The sequence below is a fragment of the Sinohyriopsis cumingii genome, chromosome 5 (assembly GCF_028554795.1).
Source record: "Sinohyriopsis cumingii isolate HCF-2022 chromosome 5, ASM2855479v2, whole genome shotgun sequence".
NCBI lineage: Eukaryota > Metazoa > Mollusca > Bivalvia > Unionida > Unionidae > Sinohyriopsis > Sinohyriopsis cumingii.
The window spans coordinates 56,731,237-56,755,923 of NC_142965.1; the positions used below are offsets into that span (position 1 = coordinate 56,731,237).

Below are 24,687 nucleotides of genomic sequence, written 5' to 3' on the forward strand. Positions count from 1 at the left end.
AATGAGTCATCAATGCTAATAAAGATAGTTTTTTCATTGACGGCATTTGTTTATAAGCATTGTTAAATCCAACTAATGAGCCTTTACCGGATTTGCAAGACAATGAACAAGACTTTCATGAAGCATGATCACTGCTTTTGGCAGGACTATGGAAAAGAGGTTACAAAATCATAAACTTTTGAAAATGAAGTCTGGGATATTTGGAAGAATACCAATTTGCAACAAAGCACATGAAATTATTCCGTTTTTTATTGCTAATTTTATTAGACGTTGAGCCTCTGCATGAAAGTATGATAGATAAATTTATAGTTATTCGCAAGAACATGTCCTGAGCAATATTGTACCATGTACCTTGGTTTCAGGTTGGAAAATCAAGAAGATTAAGACCTTTCTAAACTTGCTTGTTTTAAGAGTGACTTAAATGGTCGTTATTTCCTAATTATTTTCGACATAGTAAACAATCTTAAAAAGAGGTTGAAATTTCCAAATTGAACAACATATTTTATATGATATGCAAAATATGTCATGTGTTGTCTATTGTTTTAACTGTAAAAAAATAAAAAACAGTAGGTTGTGGAAACCGAAAGAAACTTACACGTTTGTATGGACGGGTAGTTTTTAGACATACTACTACAAAGACAAATTAAATCTCTATTTAAACATTTTAGTACAAATTTTTGTAATGATCGTTTGAGAGTGTCTGATATTGAGTACAACATCTGCTGGTCAAAAGAGGATAGACGAAAAATAAAAATAATGCAGCAATAATAGTTTTGGACCTGAAATTATTTTGAAATTCTACCGACGCTGTAACCTCAATACTAGTTTTGTGACATTATTATTATTATTATTTCTCACACGTACATGTTCGTAATATTTTTAAAAAAGTTAACATTGTACAGAATCACTGAAATAGATTCAATTGCATCTATCTATCTATTCATCCATTCAATTTTAATTTTATTTGTCCCACAACCCTCCTCCCCATTCCTTGAAACTAAGTACTCTTCTCAGTGGTGATCTTTTACAAACTTAATGTGAATGCCAGTGCCAGAACGGTGTGTTTAAAGACATATTTTTAATATGCAATGTCATTTTGATAAATTAAACAAGGTAATACCTTTGTAAATTAATCAGAGAATGTTGTGAAAATTACGCCTAGAATAGTTCTCGTCAATATAAAGGTTTCCATCAAAGTCTGTTTCAACCTCTGAAGTACTTCAACGGTTGATGGACGGAAGTTTGAATTTTGATCAAAGACACGAATCCAAATCAAACAAGGGCAGTAATCCAGTTTATTTTGTTATAAATAGATCAAATTCAAACCTGATCTTTGTTTTCTTGATATAAAGCATTAAATTAAAGTTGATTGAAATCCATAAAAGTTCATCAAAAGCGGAATCGGCATTCATGATGTAAAATCAAACTTCAGTTTTCTCAGAAAGGTCGGTTTTTTTAGGAGTGCCGGGAAAAGTGAGGAAGAAGGGGTGAATTTTTGGTTTTAATATCATATTTACCATTTTATTGGATGCGTCATAATATCTAAATGGGATCTAAGTGCACGGGTGGGTATTGTACCCACGACCTTGTATTATGAGTCCGATACTCTACTAACTCGAGCTACAGCAGCTCTAAAAGGTCATAACTCGGTCAAATCTTTATCGAAGTGAAAGCACGTCGAACTATTTTTAAATGTTTTGAATGTAAAGCATTATGATTTTAATTCCCGCAGTCCTTAAACATGTCGTTGACCGGAAACAAATGCAGTAAAGTTTGACTGAAGGGACGGACGGACGGCTACGGGTAACACTACAGGTACTCTCCATGGGATATGAAGGGGATATTAAAGAGAAGAGACATAAAATAAGGACGAAGCAGCAAATTTGAAGCAAATTGGTGTTTAACAATAGCAAAAAATAAACAAAATAAACATATGGCATTTCGCTCTTTATACATTTTGCTGATTCATAGTGTTATACCAAACTCTGCTGCATGTTGGTATTTAAACCACTTACATGTTGGTTCTAGTTCATTGACATATTCTTGGTTTCATTTCAGAAGTGATCTCTTTGGCGTCTTTGTGAGTGCATGTTCACGTCAGTGAGTCGGTTAGTCAGTCCACACACTTGATTAGGGTCATTGTTAATTTATTTTTAGATTAAGTTCAATGCTAAAGGATTTGGACTTTCTCGCTAAATACAATGCGTTGTCAACAAAATGGGATTCTCATAAACCCTATGGGATGGTGCGTTATCTGTCGTACGTCATCGGTCGGTCCGTTACCGCGTGCTTGCTATTGTTGCTCCTCTTAAACTACTTGTTGGATTTCCAAGAAACTTTACACGCACACACACACACACACACACACATTCATCCTATGGTCTAGTTTGTCCTACGCGTAAACATTACAGCTCTAACAGCCATCATTGTGAAAATCTCATTATCGCTACACCTTCTGATTGGATGATCATATCAACATCGTGCCTGCACTAATAAACGTTTTATAATGTCTTGCTCGTCTGAAACGAAAATTGTGCCGATCTGATATCCAATATGACCAACAGTGTGGTTATCTTAAAATTCCTGTTTTCGCTACTTCTCCTGAACGGATGGTTATATGAAATGAGGATTTCACTAAAAGACTTCTTATGATGTCTATTTGGTTTTAATTGGAAATGATTCCTATCTAATGGCTGTCATAGCAGCCATCTTGAAAATCCAGTTATACTACTCCCCCTTTAACAAAATATAATACTGACATGGGGTTTTCACCCAAAAACTTTTATGACGTCTAGCTGGTCCTAAATGGAAATAATGCAGCTTGCATTTGGAACATGGGCACCGCAGCCATCCTGAAAATCTTATTATCACTACTTTGTCCGACTGAATGAGCATTTTTTTTCTAAAAGACGTTTTATGATATCTAGTTTTTTTGTAAAGAGCAATGATGCCGATCTGACTTGCAATATGGCCACCACGATAGCCATCATAAAAAAATATTTTTTTCACATTTCGCCTAGATGTCTTATCATATCACCATTGATGTCTCGCTGGTCAAAAATGGAGAAGATACCAGTCAGATGTCCAACATGGCCACTATGGATGCCATCTTTAGAATTTTATAATTGTTCCTCTTCCATATCAAATAGTCATATTATCATGTGGTTCCTTCAGACTACTTCTAATGATGCCTTGTTGATTTTGCATTAGAATGGTGCATCTGACATATAAAATATCCACCGCATCAACTTATTTGATAATTGATTTATCGCTGAAGAATAGCAAATGTGTTTTCAACAGCCCTCAAGTAAAAGGAAGAAATGGTCTTTTCTTGAATTACTGGAATTTATCATCGGCTAGTAAGGTATCATTCCCACCCTTTCTAATCATTTTTATTCCTGACGTTCGTATATAAATAACATCATGGGTTTCCCTCATATTTTGATCGAATCATGTATGTAAATTTAGTTTGCTCGCAAATAACAAATGTATATAAGATATAATAGATAAAATAAGTACCATTTACCTATATATCAATACTAAAACTGCGTATTTCATTGTCATATAATTGTATTGTTACTTTTAGATACCAATGGGTAATTTCGTTTTTACATGTTATATTCATAACTACATTTGAATACTTTCATATACTGTCTGTTTCATGCATTAACGAATGATCCAATATGTAGGTATTTGTTCTGGACTGACTGGGGTACGATTTCAAAGATCGAGGTGTCGGACCTATTGGGCAAAAACCGAAGAGTAGTTGTGGACGAAGATCTAGGTCATCCGAGGGGCCTTGCCATCGACTTCGTGGAAAACACTCTCTACTGGGTTGATAGTCTCAAGGACACCATTGAGTCCGTTGAGATCAACGGAAATGGCCGACGAGTGGTAGCACACCAAGAAGGAACGACTTTCTTCGGATTAGCCTTGTATGAGGTAGGTTTTCATCATTTGCACGTGACATGACCACACTATACATTTCCATCTATTCATACTAAACTTTCTTCATTCGAAATTGACTGTGAATTATAAAACTTTCTCTTTAGGTAGCGGTTGAATCAGAGAAGCCTGATGAGAGGAAATACCCTAAACATGCAAATACTTGCTTCTAAAGTTTCGTCCTCAATAGCCCTACCTCCTAACCGCTGTAGTGCAGTAGGAGATTGTATTAATGCCCTACATCCGAGGATTTATTTATTAATAGCTCGCTAGATAATATATTATGAAAGAAATGTAATGATATCATTACAGGAAATAGTATCATTGAACGATTTCGGTTTCGTAATATTCGAAAGTTTTTAGAAACAAAAGGCATGAAAACAATTTCAATGGTGGATGCTGCTGCTGGATGGCGCTGGCCAATGTTACAAGAACTATGGTTAAAACCGAACTGTGATTGAAACAATTTACGTTATACCAGGGGAAGCTTGATACCTGCAAGAACAGTAGAATCATTAGCTAAGAGGTTTGCCTAAGGTTTCGTCTTAATCTGGTCTTACCATTGTTGGGGCTAGTAGGCTAAAGAAGGGGACATAAGATAAGACGGCTGGAAATTGCGACAGGCTGGTCGTGACGGGCTCGGGTTGTTCTCTGTTCCGCTCGCCAGTCCAACCGCTGTCTGTCATCCGTCATAATATCCAAACAGAAACCGTCCCCGCTCCCTAACCAAAACATTTATACATTACTTTCTTCTCCTTCCTTAACAATTTTTTGCGACCATTTTAAGACGGGGCTTATTATATTATGAAGTTATCCATCTGTCCATCTGTTCATCCGTCTATCTATCTGTATATTTTGGCTTCCACACAAGAACGTTTAAAATTCATGGCTGGCTTGTTTTATCAGTTTGGGAGTCACAAGTTCAAAGGTCAATGTCAAACTGACTAGAAACAGATACATGTTTTACGCACAAAAAACTCTAGTTCCAGATCAAAGTCTAAAGAAAGATTATTATTGGTTTTAACGACACTTAAAATACGCTGACTATATCATGCCGTGTGTCGGTTCGAGTCTCAGGTTTGGGTAATGTGGTATGTAAGAAAGCTGCCAGTAGCTTCCCGTAAATCGATGGTTCTTACCGGTATTTTCCCTGTGTTCTTTCTCCACCAATTATACTGGCCGCCATGAATAACCTTTATTGCACCGAAAAATGGCTTTAAACCAAAACAACAACAAAATCATGTCGAAAAAATGGGAGGTAATTGCCTTTCCCAAGGATACAATAAGGCATCCTACACAGCGTGAGGGTGGGGGGAGGATAAGAAAGAAACCTATCGCTTTTAAAATCTATGCCTAACCATTCCATGCATAGAGGACTATTAAACACGGTGCAAGGTTATAATGTACTGTTTATGGTACTGTCACTTATGAGTTACGTGTTATACGCCATTTTCATTTATGTCATTTGCAGATGATTTTAATCCTCAGTGTTCGTAAATTTACCTGTGAGGGGTCAGTTTGTCGTATACAAGTAAATTTACCTGTGAGGGGTCAAATAGGCAGCTTGTCTTACACTAGTAAATTTACCTGTGAGGGTCAAATATGAAGCTTGTCGTATACAAGTAAATTTACCTGTGAGGGTCAAATAGGCAGCTTGTCTTACACAAATAAATTTACCTGTGAGGGTCAAATAGGCAGTTTGTCTTACACAAGTAAATTTACCTGTGAGGGTCAAATAGGCAGCTTGTGAGAGGTCAAATAGGCAGCTTGTCTTACACAAGTAAATTTACCTGTGAGGGTCAAATAGGCAGCTTGTGAGGGGTCAAATAGGCAGCTTGTCTTATACAAGTAAATTAAAATATGACATTATCATCAAGTCATACTGATACGATAACAGTACGCCAGTTACTAATAAATGGGACGGTGCCGAGTGGTCGCCTTTGCCGATCACGGCCATCTCACCTCTGTCCGCGTGGGTTCGAGTATCGAGCTCTGCTAATGTGGATATGTGAGAAAGCCTGCCATTAGCTTCCCGTGGGTCTGTCGTTTTTACCGGGGTTTCCCCGGCTCCTTCCTCCACCAGTTATATACTGACGACAATGTTTAACCTACATTTGCAATGAGAAACGGCATTAAACCCCAAACAACAAAACAAAACTAATATATTGACTGATACAAGGTCTGTCTTCTGATGATTGCTTAATAACATTTTATTAGAGATTTAACGTATTTACTTAAAATATTATCCAGCTAAAACTGTGTACAGAAAAACAATATATCACTGGCTGATGAGGACATCACCTGAAAATGACCTATTGTGGAGTAAACCACAAACCACATATTTAAAGACTTAAGCTAAACAGTAACTCCCTCTCTAAACAAGCAATTCGACTGTAATCTGAACCTAGCTCAATGCCGATCGTCTAATATCTTCTGTTAATGAGACCCTCTAATTGTCACACGCAATCAACTGAAATAATGAAATAACATTTTGCCTTGATGAGGATTTCGTTTGTGGAAATAAACATGATTGCTTCCATTTCTCCTGATTCGTAATCTGCTGTTCCTTGTCATGATAATCTATTTCGTATCTTATATAGCAATTATTGCTGTTCGTTCGCGATGTTACTCACACAAACTAGTCTAGCATTTGCAGTAGATTTGCATATTTACTAACACACTCCAGAATGTTAGTGGGAATACGGTGCTAATCTTTTCAAAAGATGTAATTAGGGGTTTTTACTTTTAACGTGGATTTAACAATTTTTCAATCATATCGCTACGATGTATGCAGTGTGGCAGTTTATAGTAATGTCTAGCACTTGGGCATCATGCAGCAGACATGTAACATGATGTCCCACCCAGTCACATTATCTTGACACCACGCCTATCAGTCCTAACACTAACCTCTTAATGCTGAGCACCTAGCGAGGCAGCTGTTAGTACCATTTTTGTAAGTCTTTGGTATGGTTCGGCCGGAGTTCGAACCAACGACCTCCCGCTTCCGAGGCAGACGCTCTAACCGCTAGGTCACCGGAGCGATCAACAGTTTGTAATCATATAAACAGAACATGGTTAGATAACGTTTGTAGGAATGTTAACTGGGAATGGTAAAAAGTCTTTATTGACTTGATTTCAATCCAATGAATAAAATCAGGATAAATACCAATATACCAAGTTAAAGCTCAACGTCTAATCAGAGAGAGAGAGAGAGAGAGAGAGAGAGAGAGAGCAAGATAAAGATGCAAATAGATCCAGTTCCGTTCTCTTTTTTCTTTTAAATTAGTGTGGAACATGGTACATCCTATCATTGGCAAAATTAACGACAGCTGTACAAAACGTCTACAGATAAATAATAATTGATAACTACTGTCAAAAATATCTTAAACATCGGCAGAAATAGTATCTACTCCATTCCTACCAGAGAACTATACTAAACATATCCAATGTGCCGAAAGTCATTAGGAAACGGTGCCTTTCTATTTTGATTTTGCTAATGCTGGAGATTACAATAAACTTTTTACACTCGGAGAATAGAAAAGCAGGTACCATTTATTTTTAAGCAAAATGAGAACTAGATTTGTGCTTTCAAAACAGACATGTCCGCACCGTATACAAAAGTGAACAAGTCCAATTAGGATCAAACTTATAAAAGCAAATACAATAATGGCATGAATGTAGCATATGGGCATCAATATATGTACGCGAGCATTCCAAATTTAGTCTACCTTGAACAAGTTTTGGCATAATCGTGCCAACAAGGTTTTCGTCAAACGAGTCTAAGTTCAAAAGATAACAAAAAAATGTGTTAACAGATTTTAAATTGGTGTAATGAGCTAAAAATCTAAGAAAGTTATCAATACACAAATACAGGAATGCCTACCAAAGTCATCAATACACAAATACAGGAATGCCTACCAAAGTCATCAATACACAAATACAGGAATGTCTACCAAAGTCATCAATACACAAATACAGGAATGCCTACCAAAGTCATCAATACACAAATACATGAATGCCTACCAAAGTCATCAATACACAAATACAGGAATGCCTACCAAAGTCATCAATACACAAATACAGGAATGCCTACCAAAGTCATCAATACACAAATACAGGAATGCCTACCAAAGTCATCAATACACAAATACAGGAATGCCTACCAAAGTCATCAATATACAAATACAGGAATGCCTGCCAAAGTTCATTTGCCAACGCTGAGTGGCTCTGTTCAATTATATCAAGAAGGCTTGTGTGTAAGCAAATGTCTAATTTCAAAGGTTTCCAATACATGAAGAAGAATAAACTGTAAACAAAATGCTGCAATAGTCTGAAAATCTAATCAAACATCTACATATGAGTACAAATAGGACAGAAACATTTCATCGGGCTGTGCTGCGTGGATTTGGTGCAATCTTGCCACAAGGTTGATGACATTTTGTCTTCGTTCAACCTGCAATTTTTGAAAGGTCAAAATTTAATCAAAGAAAACAGGAAGAGGGAGAAACATGGACAGTTTTGTTACAGCTATGTGTTAGCAGATAATTGTAATTTCGGACCACTACATGATGAAATGATCAGAGATAGACCTGTAGTTGGACTGCGAGATTCAAAACTGTCGGGAAAATTGCAGTTAGATGCGAATCGAACTCTAGAGTCTGCCGTTAGTCAAGCTCACAATATGAGGCTGTGAAAAAACAACAAACAACGATACGAACAAGTGGAGAACGAATGACAGAAATGGATGCAGTAAAATCGTCTTCGCTGAAATATGGGAAACAGAAACATAACATCCCAAATGTTCAACAAAATAATGTCAGCAGAAAAGGATGCATGAGATGTGGAAATAAAGTTAATCATTCTCGAGACCAATGTACAGCAAAAGAAGCAGAATGCTGCAAGTGTAAGAAAAGAGACTATGCAAAATGCCGTCTGTCAAAATCATCAGTTCGCACATTAGAATCGAGAGCGGAACCTTGATTTCTAGGGACTATTAGCATAAAGAAAGGTCAGCCGTGGATAACGCGTATGAGATTGAACAACGCTTCACTTTTATTCAAGATTGATACTGGAGTTGGTGTCAATGTATTTCCTAAGAGGGATTTACGAAAAATCGGAGACCAAAAACTATCAAAGTCTGATCGAAAACTGTTTGGACCTGGAAACTCTGAACTTAAAGTGCTGGGAAAATTTACATGTGGACTGGAATCAAACAATGCGTTCAGTGTACAGGACATATTTGCTGTAAAGGCACTCTTGGGTAGGTCCGCGATTCAGGCTCTCAATATTATTGAACAGGTAAATATATCCTCAGTAAATGCCTCAGATAAAAACACAAAATGCAAGCAAATTTCATGATAAATCCATAAATTTCGATAGGGATTATCGCGAGAAAAATCCAAATTTGTTTGAAGGTCAAGGGAAAACAAAATGGTTCTATAACATAAATCTGGACCAAAATGCCAAACCTTATGCCTTATCTACGCCAAGAAAGGTTCCTATCCCTTTACTGAATAAAGTTCAAGAGGAATTGGATAGAATGGAAACAATGGGTGTTATTTCAAAAGTAGATGAGCCCACTGAGTTGTGCGCGGCAATGGTTGTTGTTCCGAAACCAAACGGTACGGTAAGAATTTGCGTCGATCTAACTAAACTGAATGAATCGGTTAAAAGAGTGAATCACCCACTACCATCAATTGAAGAATCCTTTGCCAAAATAGCAGGTGCAAAGTTTTTCACCAAACTTGATGCAAACTCAGGCTTTTGGCAGAGAAACCTGTCAGAAGATTCACGCCGCCTTACAAGTTTCATTACTTCTTTTGGTAGGTTTTATTTTAATCGCCTTCCATTCGGAATCAGTTCCGCGCCTGAATTTTTTCAGAAAAGGATGTCAGAAAATCTGGAGCGACATGACGGAACACTCTGTGACATGGACGATGTTCTTGGTTTTGTGAAAACGCAGAAACAGCATGACGAAAGGCTAGAAATGGTCATGAAATCAATTCAAAAGGTCGGCGTCACTTTGAACGCTGAAAAGTGTGAATTTTCTAGACGATCCATTATGTTTCTTGGGCATGTTGTTGACGAAAATAGTTGCTGACCTGATCCGGAAAAGGTCAAAGCTATAACTGAGATGGAAACACCGAAATGCGTAACAGAGATACGACGATTTCTCGGTATGGCAAATCAGCTTGACAAATTTGGATTAAATTTGGCAGAAAAATCAAAACCATGACGTGAGCTTTTTAAAGGTCAAAACTCGTGGACTTGGGGTCGAGATCAAGAACAAGCTTTTAGAGATATCAAGCAAGAAATGATATCTTCACCAACTTTAGCACATTATGATCCAAATAAAGAAATAGTTGTATCTGCAGATGCATCTTCATTTGGATAAGCACGGAAGAACTCTGAGATGGTGGTGTTTGCATCGCAAGGTGTGTCAGAAACTGAGCAACGCTATGCTCAGGTAGAAAAAGAGGCCATTGCAATCACTTGGGCTTGTGAATGCTTCAGTAGCTATTTAATTGGGTCACAATACAAACTTGAAACTGACCATCAACCGTTAATACCACTAATGAGCACAAAAATCTTGGGAGACTTACTGTAAAAAGTCTATAAACTGCTGATTCACTATCCAGAGCACCTTTAACTTACCATTCTGAGAGTGAAAGAGAATTTCAGGCTGAAACTAACGCTTCTGTTGATTTCTTAGTTAGTAATTTGCCTGCATCAAATACTCGACTTGAACAAATAAAGTCTGAATATCGAAATGATTCGATTTGCAAACAGCTGGTACAATTCTGTGAAAAGGGGTGGCCAGAAATCCGCTATTGACGGAAAACTTAAATCGTACTGGGCAGAGAGAGGTGAATTTACAATTAAAAATGGTCTTTAATGAAAGGTACACGCCTGGTTGTACCAGAATCACTTCAAAGAGAAATCCTAGAGAGAATTCACGATGGTCATCAAGGCATAGTTAAATGCAGAGAACGCGCCAAAACGTCAGTTTGGTGTAAAGGACTAAGTACTCAGCTAAAACATTTGGTCAAGTCTTGCCAAAACTGCATCGAAAATTCGACTGATCAAGCTGAACCAATGATACTAAACGAATTTCCGAGTCGACCTTGGCAAAGAGTCGCTTCAGACTTGTTTAAACTGAATGGTCAACATATCTCTTGGTGATTTTGGTGATCAGTCATTTCTCGCGATACATCGAAATAGCAAAATTACATGGAACAGGTTCAAAAGCAATTGTCATTCATATCAAATCAATATTTGCGCGACATGGTATACCAGAAGTATTAGTTTCAGATAATGGTCCTCATTACCCATCCGCAATACTCAAAGAATTTGCGACAAATTATGGGTTCAGGCTTTTACAAGTAATCCAAAATATCCACAGAGCAATGGTTTCGCCGAATAATCTGTTCAAACATTTAAAAGAATGCTTAAAAAAGCAAACGATCCTTACATAGCTCTTTTGACATATCGCACAACACTATAACCAAATGGATTCAGCCCTGCCGAATTATCGATGGGAAGAAAATTACAAACTACTTTGCCAATGGCACCAAACAATGCAGAGCCGAAATGGCCAGATTTAAAGAAACTGAAGAAATCGGAAAACTATCAAAAGCAAACTCAAAAGAGAAATTATGATTGTCGACATCGCGCCCGAAATATGAAAAATAAAACTTCAGGTAGGGAATAAAGTATGGATTAAAGATCATTTTACTTCAGGAATTATTAAATCTGAGGCATCTACACCTCGTTCATACATGGTAGTAACGGACGAGGGAGATATACGGCGTAATAGGAGAAATTTAATTCCCATGCCTACTACATTATCGGAGCCTCTAAGAGTGACTGTTTCAAACCCTGATACTTTGACTAACTCAGATGAAAGCAAAGCAGTGCCAAGCAGTCAAAACGGATATTTCACTCGTTCGGGAAGATTGTTAAAACCACCTGAGAGATTAAACTTGTACAAATGAAGCTGATGTAGCTTGTTTAGAAATGTGGTCATCAGATCACGTTTCGCTTTAGTGTAAACTTTTCAGGAAGGGAGATGTAATGTAAGCTTTAATCTAATTAGCTTTGAAATATCACTTGACAGTAAAAGTAATCAGATATACCACACTGGACTAGAACGGATACACACCAGCAGCTGGTTTATGTTATACATGCACTAGGGTTTAAGTTCCATTGGAAATATACTCTCAGGGCAGTCTTTATTCCCCTTCCAAGCTGTATTGATGTCTTGTATTTAATAAATAGTATAGAACGCCTTCTGCATGTATTCTTCAATAACAAATAACATTATACATATAGCGATGCTTCAGCTACAGGAAATGGGTACATGCACATTTGTACGGTTTCTTTTAGAAGTGATCGTATTATTAATTACTTACTTAAAAAAAACAACCCAAAACAACGGATTTTCTCCATTTAATCTATGTTGTATTAACACGGCTCACATTTTTCTCGTATTTGATGTAATTGCAGAAATATATCTTTGTGACGGAACAAATGAAAGGACATCTGAGAGTGTACGAGAGAGCGACAGGAAATAATGTGATTAATTATCAGCTAGGATACATCCCCGACGGCATTGTGATGTACGATGAGCAGATGCAACCAGGAAATTCTTGTAAGTGTTTAAGAAAGTACAAAGTCTACGAAGCTGTAATTAGTTTTATCAACAAGGATAAAGAGAAACTTCATGAAAAAATGACAGATAAATAAAATAAATCTGTTATTTCGCTGCTTTTTTCCTAACTCAGTGACTTACTAAAACTCATGAACTTGGTTACTCAGTAAATCAGTCAATATGAGTATACATGCGCGTTTGCTAGTTACCACATCCGTATCAAGGCATAATACTTATGTGTTCCATTATACATAAATAAGGTATTTATATATAAAGACCACTAACAGGATGACCCTCTGAGTGGTTTGACACGAGTAGCAGCAGAGAGGGCGATCAGACCACTTAAGGGAGTGGTCACCCTTGTGTTTGGACCAAAAAAAAAAATAGTGACCCTTCATAGAGGTCAATACCACGTCTACGATTATTGTTTGTTCCAAACAGAATTGTAGACGCCCCCTCTCTGCTGCTATTCATGTTGTAAAAGAAATTTTTACCACCATATCAAGTTTGATGAATATTTTTCTTTTCATCTGAATCATGGGAATCTTCATCTGAATCATGGGAATCTTCGGAATCTTCATCTGAATCATGGGAATTTGTTCTATGTTTCAAGTAATATTCAAGTTCTGATGGTGGTTTTTCTATTTTTGGATTTATGTTCTTTCTGTGTTTATAATATATCATCAAACTTCTGTATCGATCTCCACCGCAATTTTTGCAAACCTGATATAATCCTCTAACGCCGTTGTTACATCCAACACAACTTCGTGGACCAGCATGAGGATTTTTCTTTATAAGATAATTATGTTTCTTGCAATATTCTCCACGGCATTTTTTATCACATTTGTTAGTGGTTCCTTGACGCAGCCACGCACAGTTGTTCATTATATGAATGATATCTTTTTAATTAAATTTACCCAAATATTTTATCAAGACCCACACGATATCTTGTTCTTGGATCATGTAAATTTATTGTTATAAATCCATGTGGAGTAGCTTGCGCTCGTGAGAAGAAATTTTTGAATTTAATTATATCCATGTCACCACCACACCAAGTTTGATGAATATTTCTAAGTGTGTGTGTGTCTACGCCATTAAACACAACTAAAATATTGCAATTGTCTCTGATCACTTTCGGAATTTGTGTGTATCGTTGAGTAACATAGATCACGTCTGTATTTTTATGTCTACCTCGGGAAAATATTCTGGCTGGATTTGATTGTTTATCTAGCATCACATCGTCGTATACAACTAAATTATTAATAAATCCGTCTATGGAATCTACGGATGGTGCTTCATCAATATCGGTTATAAACTCTATAACATCATTACCCTCATCCAGTAATCGCGCGTTTTCATTGAAATCTTTAAGTACATCATAACATCGTTGATCATCAGCGGATGGTGCTACTAAATACAATTTATCCCATTTCAACCATCTCAGTATCAGATTAAGTAATAACTGCGTCTTACCCGAGCCAGATGGTCCTATGATAATCATTCTGATGGAATTTGGTAACGCAGGGTGGTGTTTAACTGGCTCTCGTTTTCTTGTTGCTGAGAAATCAATTATATCCATATATATATATTATGTCATGAATTTATATTGATTACGTTGTAGAGTTAAAACTCCAACTACTGATTTAGCTACGGTTACAACAAAAAATAAAAAAATAGCGTATGGTGGAAAATGTTCTGTATGCGGTAGAAAGAAAGTTTCGTTTTTACCTAATAAGCGGGGTGATGATATTGCTAATTTGATGTCAAAGTTTCCAGGTGCTCCATGGGCTAAATACAGTGGAGAAAAACATCTACCGGGATATAATTATTGCGGTCCTGGTACCAGACTTGATATCAGGCTCGATAATCAAGATCAACCAAAACCAGGCGAGGAACCAATAAACGCTATTGATCGAGCTTGTCATGCTCATGATGTAGCTTATAAAAGTCAAAATCTACAAGATAGACATATTGCAGATGTGAAATTAATTCATGCATTAAATTCTATAAAAAATAAAAATATTAGAGAATCATTAGCTAATTGGTTAGTAAGATCCGCGATGAAAGGTAAATTAGCGCTTGGGGCTGGTAATTAATAATGGAATCGATTTATTATTCACCAAGAGGATACTGGAGAGGTTAAGTAGCAATTGGTAAACTTGCTGATGCAGCAGCGGTTAAATATTCTACTGCTAAAACGTGGTTATCCAAACAAGCAATATGGCAAATTTATCTACCACCACCGAAACGAATTCAGTATGCGTATTTCGATGTCAGTGTTCCTAATGAAGTTCATCAAGCTGATATTCTGTTTTTACCGCATGATACTGTGCGTAGAAAAACATACAAATGCGCGTTAACCGTAGTTGATGTTGCAAGTAGATATAAAGAAGCAGAGCCGCTATCAGCGAAAACATCATCTGAAGTAGCCGACGCGTTTGAACGAATTTATCAACGAGGTGGTCTGCGATGGCCACAGCTACTACAGGTTGATCCTGGTAAGGAATTTCTTGGTCCAGTATCATCGTTGATGAAACAACATAATACCAAAATTCGACGAGGTCATACTGCAATTCACCGTGATCAAGCAATTGTTGAGCGATTTAATCGAACACTCGCTGAGCGGTTATTTGGATATCAATACGCGAGGAAATTTATTCAGGATAAAAGATCTCGCGAGTGGGTTGCAAGATTACCAAGCGTGATAGCTGCATTAAATAATGAGATCACACGAACAACCAACATGAAACCTATTAATGCAATTACGAAAATAAATATACCAACACAACGAAAAGATGTTGAAAAACAAAAAAATATTGGGTGATGTTACAGTTAGATATTTATATGAGCCTGGTGAACTTGAAGGTGGTAAAGCGAGAGCGACTGATCCTATTTGGAGTGTTACCACACACAAAATATCCACCGTGACAAGATCCTCAGGTAGACCTGCAATCTACAGATTAGATTCGGCTGCTCCTCAACGTGGATTTGTACGTTAACAACTACAAATAATTCCCGAGGATACACAACTACCGCCAAAATCACTTCAGTGATTTCGATCACTTAACTAGCACCCAAGGCGCTGGCGCCTCTACGTCGATTACACTCAAGACAGGTCAACATGGTATTTTCTCGTGTATGACCGCGACTATTATCTTTTCTGTCTACGGTAAATTGTCTTGAATCATTACTCGAATACCTCCACAGCATTATACAATTACAACTGGCACAATGATTATTCTGCTGCTGTTTTAACTCAATAATAAATTCAACATCAAGATCAAAGTCACGTTTATTTTTTTTATCAGATTGTTTGTATCCGATTAATTTTTTTCTTATTATATCATCATCGATGATGTTAAATTTATCAACGGTTTCAGGAATTATAATTCTACGTAATTGAGATATTTTTCTGACCCTCGATACCGCTAAATAAACTAAATTTGACCACTCGATGCGATCGTCTACAATCCAGACTCGTGTATCAGAAATAGTTAATCCCTGAGACGAGTGGATCGTCATAGCGTATCCCAACACCCATGGAGATTTGTCAGCGTGTATTGCATCTTCGACCACACTGATATCAACAGCGACAATATCATTTAATACGAGATTCTGTTTTTCAGTCTGTCCTGGAATATCAACATTAATATTCTGTTTTCGTGTATCTGATGGTCTATAACACAACGGTACGGGTAATTCTGAGTATTTTTCTTTATGTAGTTGAAATAACTGTTGTTGTAAAGCGTCTCTGATTATTTTTCTACTTGCTACGATCAAATCGGTGGGTCTCCATAAATTTAAAAAATCACCCATTGAGGTCTCTGAGATCACTCCACGTATTATTTCACACTGAATTTTGTTTGATTGTAATCTGATTAATTTTTTAAACTCCTTTAAATTTGCATCAAGAGCTCTATGATCATCATCTATTTCTTCATAATAATCAACGAAATTTTTTAACCAATCATGTGGAGATGGTCCAACAAAAGGCGGCGGTTGACCATGATCGCCACACATTATTATAGCGGTATTTTTCGTCAACAACCAATCAAGAAACATTTTTAATGTATCCAATGACACCGTGCATATCTCATCCCAAATAATTATTTTAGGTATATATTTTTCTCCCATTCGTTCAGGAGTCCATGTATCTCCGCGCCACCGAAAGAAACTATGATACGTACACGATTGTACTTGCCGCTGTTTCATCTCACGTGCGAGTCTATGTGTGGGTTTCAGCACGATTATATCTGAATTTCTAAAAACATTAATCGCTCGAGTCGTTTTGCCGCATCCACCAGGTCCATTGAGATATACTGTCTTATATCTAGTTACTGGATCACTCAATGATGGCGCTTTTGACATTTCTGATATTTTATTACCCTTACGATAAAAATCTCTCATTGGAACATCTGCTGATTCTGTATAATTGTGTAATAGTTCCTTTTTTATTCTCCACGAACCCCATCGTTCATCATTACTTGTAAATTTCATAACAGATTCTAAATATTTACCTGAAATATAAAACGAATCTGTTGCGACTCTGACTGCGGTCTCAGGAAATCTATTAATCATCGATAATAAATTTATGGAAACATAAGCCAACATGGAAGATCTTAGATGAGTATACTGTGGGGAGACGTCATTTATGTAACTAACGATCGTACCCAATTTTGTTCCGTCGGATAAATAAACACTTTCTCGATTTACAAATATATTTCTCGCTGTTGTATCAGCAATTATAAAATCGTACTCGGCATCAGCTAGAATTAATCGTGCGTGATGTCTTTTATAATCATATGCACCACCTTGAGTAAATTTACCTATAATTTTTCTACCGAGATCTTTTGCGGTTTTGAGTTTATTAGGAATATCATCCTTAAACTCGCTAATAACTTCAGAATCTGACATGGGCAACCAAACTTTCGTCTGTGCATGATATGATATAATTGCCTCACTGACCACCAACGATGTCAGTATCTCACAATCTAGCATATATCGTAATAAAACTATAGGTGCCCAACGTTTTTCACACAAATGTCTACCAAACCAAACATAACAAATCTTGTGAATATTTTCGTTAAACTCGAATGATTCAATACAGGCGAATCCAGTCAGATCAAAATCAGGTAATGGTCCATTAATTGCCACTCGCGTCATCTCGTTTGTAGGGTGACCAAATCTTTTAAAGTATACAGAACAATCTCCGTATCCTAGAAAACTTCCTGGATAACATGCAACCATATCAACCGAAATAACATCATTGTAATTATATTTGGTATTCCATAATCAACCGTGTCCGTATTCGACACAACTTGCGCGTACATCTTCAAGTAAATCAAATCGTGTTGGTTTCCATGAATTTTTTTCTCTAGCAAAATGAGCCGCAGCAGATGGAACGGTAAAACAATTAGTTAGTAATTTGTCAGTATTTCCCGCGTGCTTGCACTCTAAAAACATCTCCGCGAGATTTTTCATTTCGTCATGGAGAGATTCTGTTCGATATATTTCACCATTTGGTCTGACAAACTGATCAAATTCACCTTCCTCATTACTTTTAAATAACCATACCGATACAGGATCGTTTTTACTTATTTCGTTAATAAAATCAAACATACCTCCCCCAGAATTATCTGGGGGGTAAAATCTAACAGTTCGATCACGTGGAAATATTGTTACTGCGTTAGTCCATGCATGCGCGTTAGGATCGATAATATTTATTGGAGCTCCTTTCGATTTATATTTCGATTCGTACAGTACCTCTCCCGTTATTGTCGCTACGGTTATTGGAAATTTTAATAGTTTTCCTAGTTCAGCAACATTTTTTATTGTAGCACCGGTATCCTTAACTGAATCAGTCCACGAGTTTATTTTTTCACGCCTTAAATCAGTTAATCCATTTCCACGCATCGCGTTTGTAAAGTGTTCTATTACTCGTTCGGCTACACAATTTAACCTTGAAAATTTCATCGGCGCTAGTTTATCAACGTTGGTTTTTTTATTTATCTCATAGATTCCATAAATAACCGCTGTTACAGGATACGCTCGCTCATAATACGGTTTGTCAATACCCGTCAGTAGACCCGGTCTGGAATTCTTACTTAATATGACAGTTTTATTATTGCCAAGGACAGGATCATATTTGTCACGGATAATCCAACGACCTGTTTCTGTTAATACAATAAATTTTACTGTGAAGAAATATTTCTGATTACCTTCGTACTCAGCGATGTAGTTAATGATAGTTGCCGCTCGCTTGTCATTCATTGTGGCGTCCGTGACAGCTTCCTTGACTCCGTCAAGGCGTATAATCTTGAACGTTGACCATGTATGAGATGCACCATCCGTGTAAAATTCCTTCTTGGCGTCGTGAATTTTCGAGATCAAACTTTTATTTTTCGGATCAACCAAATCTCGCACTGGCAAGTCTGGAGATAATCTGTCGAGGTTGAATTTATATTTAACAGGCCTAGTTTGGGATAATCTCTCAAACTCGTTCATATAATTAAAACAAATATTTAAAATAAAAAATATTATATATACAATGTCTCAATGCAGATGGTTGATGATCGGCTCAGTAAATCGATGCATCAAATCCTGCAGAAAGGAATTTTGTTGGATGCACTCACAAAACATACGACGAAGAAGTCTAGGACCAATACCATGTCTGCGGTGTGGTATTGGAGTGCGAGGAAAAACAGGATTATGTGGAAGGTGCGGTGGAAAACGGTTCAGAGAACTTAAAAGATATTATGACAAAAAAAATAATAACGGTGAAAACGCTATTAAATCCGTGGAGGATTATATATCAAGATTTCAGACAAACAATGATTTAAACAAATAATACTATTATAATGGAGCAAAACAAATTTGTTCCACATCCTGTCATTAAGAATTACGAATCAGATATTAATGGTGTCATCAGACACTGTAGGTTAAAAAAACCAGTTGGTTGTATTAATAATCATGGTTATCTAAGGTTCACATACGAGGGGGGGAAAGAAACATTATTTCTGTCATCGTTTTATCTACGAATGTTTCTTTGGAGTGATCAATGACGGTCTAGTGGTCGATCATATTGACGGGGATCCTCAGAACAACGCCCTGCACAACCTTCGAGTTGTCACACGAAGCGTGAACTCTGCATGTGGTAATACAGGAAGATGTAAAACAATCGGAAAGAGGGCGGTAATTTCCACAAACACAGAAACTGGTGAAGAAATAATATTTCGTTCGATGTATTCAGCTGCGAAATAGTTTGATATTAATCCGTCTTCAGTGCAAAAAGTGGCAAAAAATATATATAAAACCGCTTTCTCGAAAAAATACAAACAGAAAATCACCTTTCAGTATCAATAATTATCATCACCACATTGAATTATATCATTATTTGAGGGGACCCAGTACTGTCTGATCGTATACTACTGAATTTTTGATCATGTAAGGGGGGATTATTTTTTTAATATATAGTTTTCTTCGTAGATTTTTGATTTTTTATGATCGTAATTAGTCAGTTTAACTAATTACATCGTAATTAATTACTCGTAGAAGTATATTTATGGTTTTTAAATATTTCCCATCATACAACATTACGAGAAATCATGACAATGTTATTGATCCGCAAGGAAGCTGTAATATAGGTACAGAACAGAAACCGTTGTTATGGTATAAATCGATCTGCAGGTGTATTCATGCCGCTTAGGACCGCTGTCATTATTGATTCGCAGTCTGCTTAGGAAAAACGCTGTTTTATATTCAGAAACTGTTGTTATAATACAGAAACTGTTGTTATAATACAGAAACCGTTATTATTCAGAAACCGCTGTTTTAGTGTAAATATTGGTTCCTTAGCTATATATTAACTTCCGAAACATATGTTCGTAACAAGGTTCGATAGCTCAATCAGTATGGTATTGGACTGTGACGCTCGCGGTCCAGGATCGAATCCCCATGGCTGACAATTTGTCGGTGGTGCTCATAATTGCGAGTTTTTTTATAATAATGGGGGAACCGCAAACCCACTCACCCCGCTCAGCAAAATTCAACCATCATATTGACTGGTGGTTGATACATATTTTCGTATCACCCACTGGATTAATTATTGTGGGTGGGATTTTGCTGAGCGTATATGTTTGTGCCGTCCTTCATTCATTGTATATATCCATTTCATTGTATATATTCATTTCCTTAATTAAGTTATATGTTTGTGCCGTCCAATGCATAATCTGAGCTCGCTAATACACTCGATAGGGGCTCTTCATTCATAATCTGAGCTCGCTAATACACTCGATAGGGGCTCTTCATTCATTGTATATGTTGTGCTGTCCTTGAAACATCCCGACGAACTCGCTAAAGACTCGATAGGGGTTCTAGGGATAATTTTTTTTATTTTAAAGATTTATATATTACATAATGAACCATGAAAATATCAATGATGTAATTGTTGCTATTAAAAAATTGAAAAAAGATGGAGTTAATATATCCGATGAACTAAATCCTGAAAAAATAGTTTCTGATTTTGAGATTTTACAAGAACGTAAAAGCCAGGGAACACACACACTATCATCTGAATACAAGCTCATGAAATGGATTCAGGCGGCAATGTTTCAGTCGCTAGCTACCGTAGAAGATAATCAGGTGAAGGAATTCTTTCCTCTCTCTGCCGCCGTAGAAAGAATTAAATCGCTATTATCCCACGAGTACGAGGCAAAGAAAACGATTAGTACTCGTATAAGACAATTAAGAAAAATTATGTCAGCGAGTAACTTCGTTACTGATGAAACGATCCAAAGTAATAATGAAAATTAAAGTTTTGGTAACTGGGGTCCCTGTCAACGCTGACCACGTGTGGACTAGAATTAAATTTTCAGAAAACAAAATATTTTTTTTTGCAAGGCTGATTAATTTGTACCAAACACACAATCTGATTAATTTGTACCAGTAATAATAAAATATTTTTATTTATTTATTTTTAAGTTGATCGAATTTGAGTCTGAAATCCTCGTGTATAAAAACACTCCATTACATAATATTTAAGATTTCACATACAGATTTATCACAAGTTCTTCTCCACGTATGTCAATTAAGCGATTAAGGTGGTCTGTGAGTTTAAAATTTATTCGTGTTAACATATTATTGTGACACCGTAGATACACAGGATTAGTTGGTTCTTGCACGATTAAACTTCCAGGGGAAACTTGTGGCGTGAACGTGTACAGGATGTATCCTTGTTGAGCCTGATTTGATCTTCCGAGATCTATTTGATAGCTGCCATCGATTACGTCACAAACTAGATTGACCGCGACCGTCGGCGTTATATTAACGATTCCCGGAGATACGTGTCTTCCGCCGCCATGTGGATCATTATCATATCTAAGAACAGTTGGAGGTGGTGCTATTTTTCTCCATGCATCATGTATTTTAGGAAAGTTCTCATCAATGACATCACTGACAGATTTTTTTTAGTTTGTCTACGTTATATCCTGGAAATTTAAAATTTGGTACATCGGCTTCTGTTAATTTATATCTTTCTAACCATTCATCTGCACCAAATAGTTTAAATGATTCTAAACTAACCATCGCTTGAACTATTCGGTTATTAAAATATTCCATATCTGATATAAGCTGATTTAATATTTCCACACGGGTCGCGTGATGATTTTTTCACGTGATGACGGTGATGTGTCAAAAATATGTTCGTTAAAATATTGATTTAGTTGATCTAGTTGTTTTTTACATTCTTGATTGATTTCCTGAAAATATTGGACAATCTCACTTCGAAAAACACCTGAAGTATTTATTTCCTGGGGATTATTTCTAAAAGTCCATGCCTCATCATGACGGTAAATTAAAAATTTGCTGAACATTGATTTATTTTTTATAATACGTAGTTTTTCCCGGTATGATGGATTAATTTCATGATATGATTGCCTATCCGTGACATAATCAGACTTTTTCGGTTCTGGTGGTATCGGTGTTATCGGTGGTGATATTTCAGGCCAGCCTAGCACGGATCTTATCGTGGACTGATAAATATCAACGACGTAATCAGGCGAGTTTATTTCAATCGTCGAGGACAGGGTCGGTTCATGAACATTAATTGATATTTTTGCTTCTTTTCCCGTTATTGATTTTATTCTACGTTGAAATTCTTCATTGATCTCTTCAATCTCGTAACTGCCAGTTGGTATTCCAACAACAACCCAGTCAGGTGTTCCATCGGGTTTATTTTTACTAGCAAATACAAGCGAATTATTTGCTGGCGTACCATTAAATGATTTTGATCTGATATTTGGCCAGCTGTAATATACCCGTAATTGCGCTAGTGCTATTTCTTTTACTGGAATTGCAGTAGGAAAATTAACACTAAATTCAGGATTAGACGAACTTACCGAGATCATCGTTATCTTTGGCGGAGTTGTGTTGGTCACGATCTGCTGGAGCAATTCTGTGATTATTAATACTTGTATCTTTAATACCGATACCTTCGTCGTATATTTTGGTCATCATTGAAAACTCGAAATCAGATATAATTCCATCACTGAGACTCGCTGATAACAACGAGGATAATTTCGAGTATGCTACCGTCGCTGTATGTAATTTTATTTTGTAATCGGATAATTTTTCGTTCGTGCAAGTACATATTTTTTTTGCGATGATATTAAGCACACCTGCAATAGTTGTTGCTGCTGAAATACAAATAGTTACAGCTGCTGGTGCCATCATTGTCACCGCTGATAATATGACACCGGTTCCAGCAACAACAGCGGATACTGAATAAACAATTACATCAACGATAACTAATCGTTGTCGATATTTTTTTACTTTTACTGTATATTGATCAACTTGATCTTTTAGCGCCGCCTGCCATTCACGTGCTTGATTGTACCTGTATTGTGCACCGTCCATATATATTTTTATGCAGTAACCAATTGAGGTGTTTCAGCTACAAATTCCAAACACCACCAGTAAGATGTTGCGGTTAATTTCTTATCAGCTGCTTCCAGAATAAAAATTTCTTCGGTTCCGCTATTTAATATAACAGATACCACCCCGGAAAACCTGTCGGTGGAATGACGCCATGGAAACGTTGTAAATATTTCAAATTTTGCAGCACTAAACACAGACAGCCTGTACACGCCAGTGACTGTTGCGGTATATTTGATAGTATTATTTTGTTGTGACCATGTTGAAAAACCCGATGATACCGTGTATACGATGTTTGTGATATGCCCGGGAGTTATTCCAGCTGAAATTTTAATCAGACTGGTTTTATTGACAATCTCAGGAATTCCGGCTACGATGTTTTGCTGTGTTTGTTTGATCGTGTCTAGGTTAGTTTTGATTTCAACGAGTTTTATATCAATGGTGTGCTGAGTGCCAAAGAATTTATTTATGGATTCGTCGGTTTTTTGAAAATTTCTTCGAAGTCTTGTAAAAGCGCCCACGTGAACATCATACTCGGCCCGCAGCGTGGATAGTTTTCCATCCACGTTGTCGACGTATTTTTTTGTTGCTGCTTCTTCGTCAGATGTTGGATCTCTTAAAACTTCTATTTTATTTCCGTTCATGCTGAGTTCACCTGTCACTGTGTCGCCGGTGCTTCTCACGCGATTATCAACACTTTTTGCAATTTCATCTCTAATTGTTGCAAACGATATACTTGAATCTCTGATTATACCACCGTCAGTAAACACGGGAATATTATCCGTAACTGCACCAAGTACTCGTCGAACTATATCATTCCATTTGATATTGCTCGTTTTTAGTTTACCATATCGATCTTGAAAAATAACAACCTCATCTGGGTCAACTCCAGCCAGGTTCATGATATCAGCGAGTTCATCTTTAGTCGCATACTTCGACAGATCAACGTCGGATTTTATTTTCTTACTAGTAGAAGATCTTCCGTCAATATCAATCATTATAATAAGACCTGTTGTTTAAAACGCTTTACGCGCAACGAATTGGTTACTTGTGTAATCATGCACAACTTTATGTGGTGGTTTGGATGATTTTAATATAGCTTCGAGTACATTAATTACTTCACGGCCGCATAATGGCGGATCTGTCATTGTTTGTGTGGGTAG

The 24,687-nt window shown here is 36.8% G+C and overlaps 1 protein-coding gene across 1 annotated transcript in view; it reads left to right on the top strand.

The window, feature by feature from the left end:
* Nucleotides 1-24,687, top strand: part of LOC149799225 (low-density lipoprotein receptor-related protein 6-like) — an 88,729-nt gene that overhangs the window by 9,485 nt on the left and 54,557 nt on the right. Inside the window, exons 3-4 of the mRNA XM_089958496.1 lie at nt 3,690-3,942; nt 12,451-12,595. Of these exons, the coding sequence (XP_089814622.1) occupies nt 3,690-3,942; nt 12,451-12,595 (398 nt within the window). The remainder of the gene's footprint in view (nt 1-3,689; nt 3,943-12,450; nt 12,596-24,687) is intronic.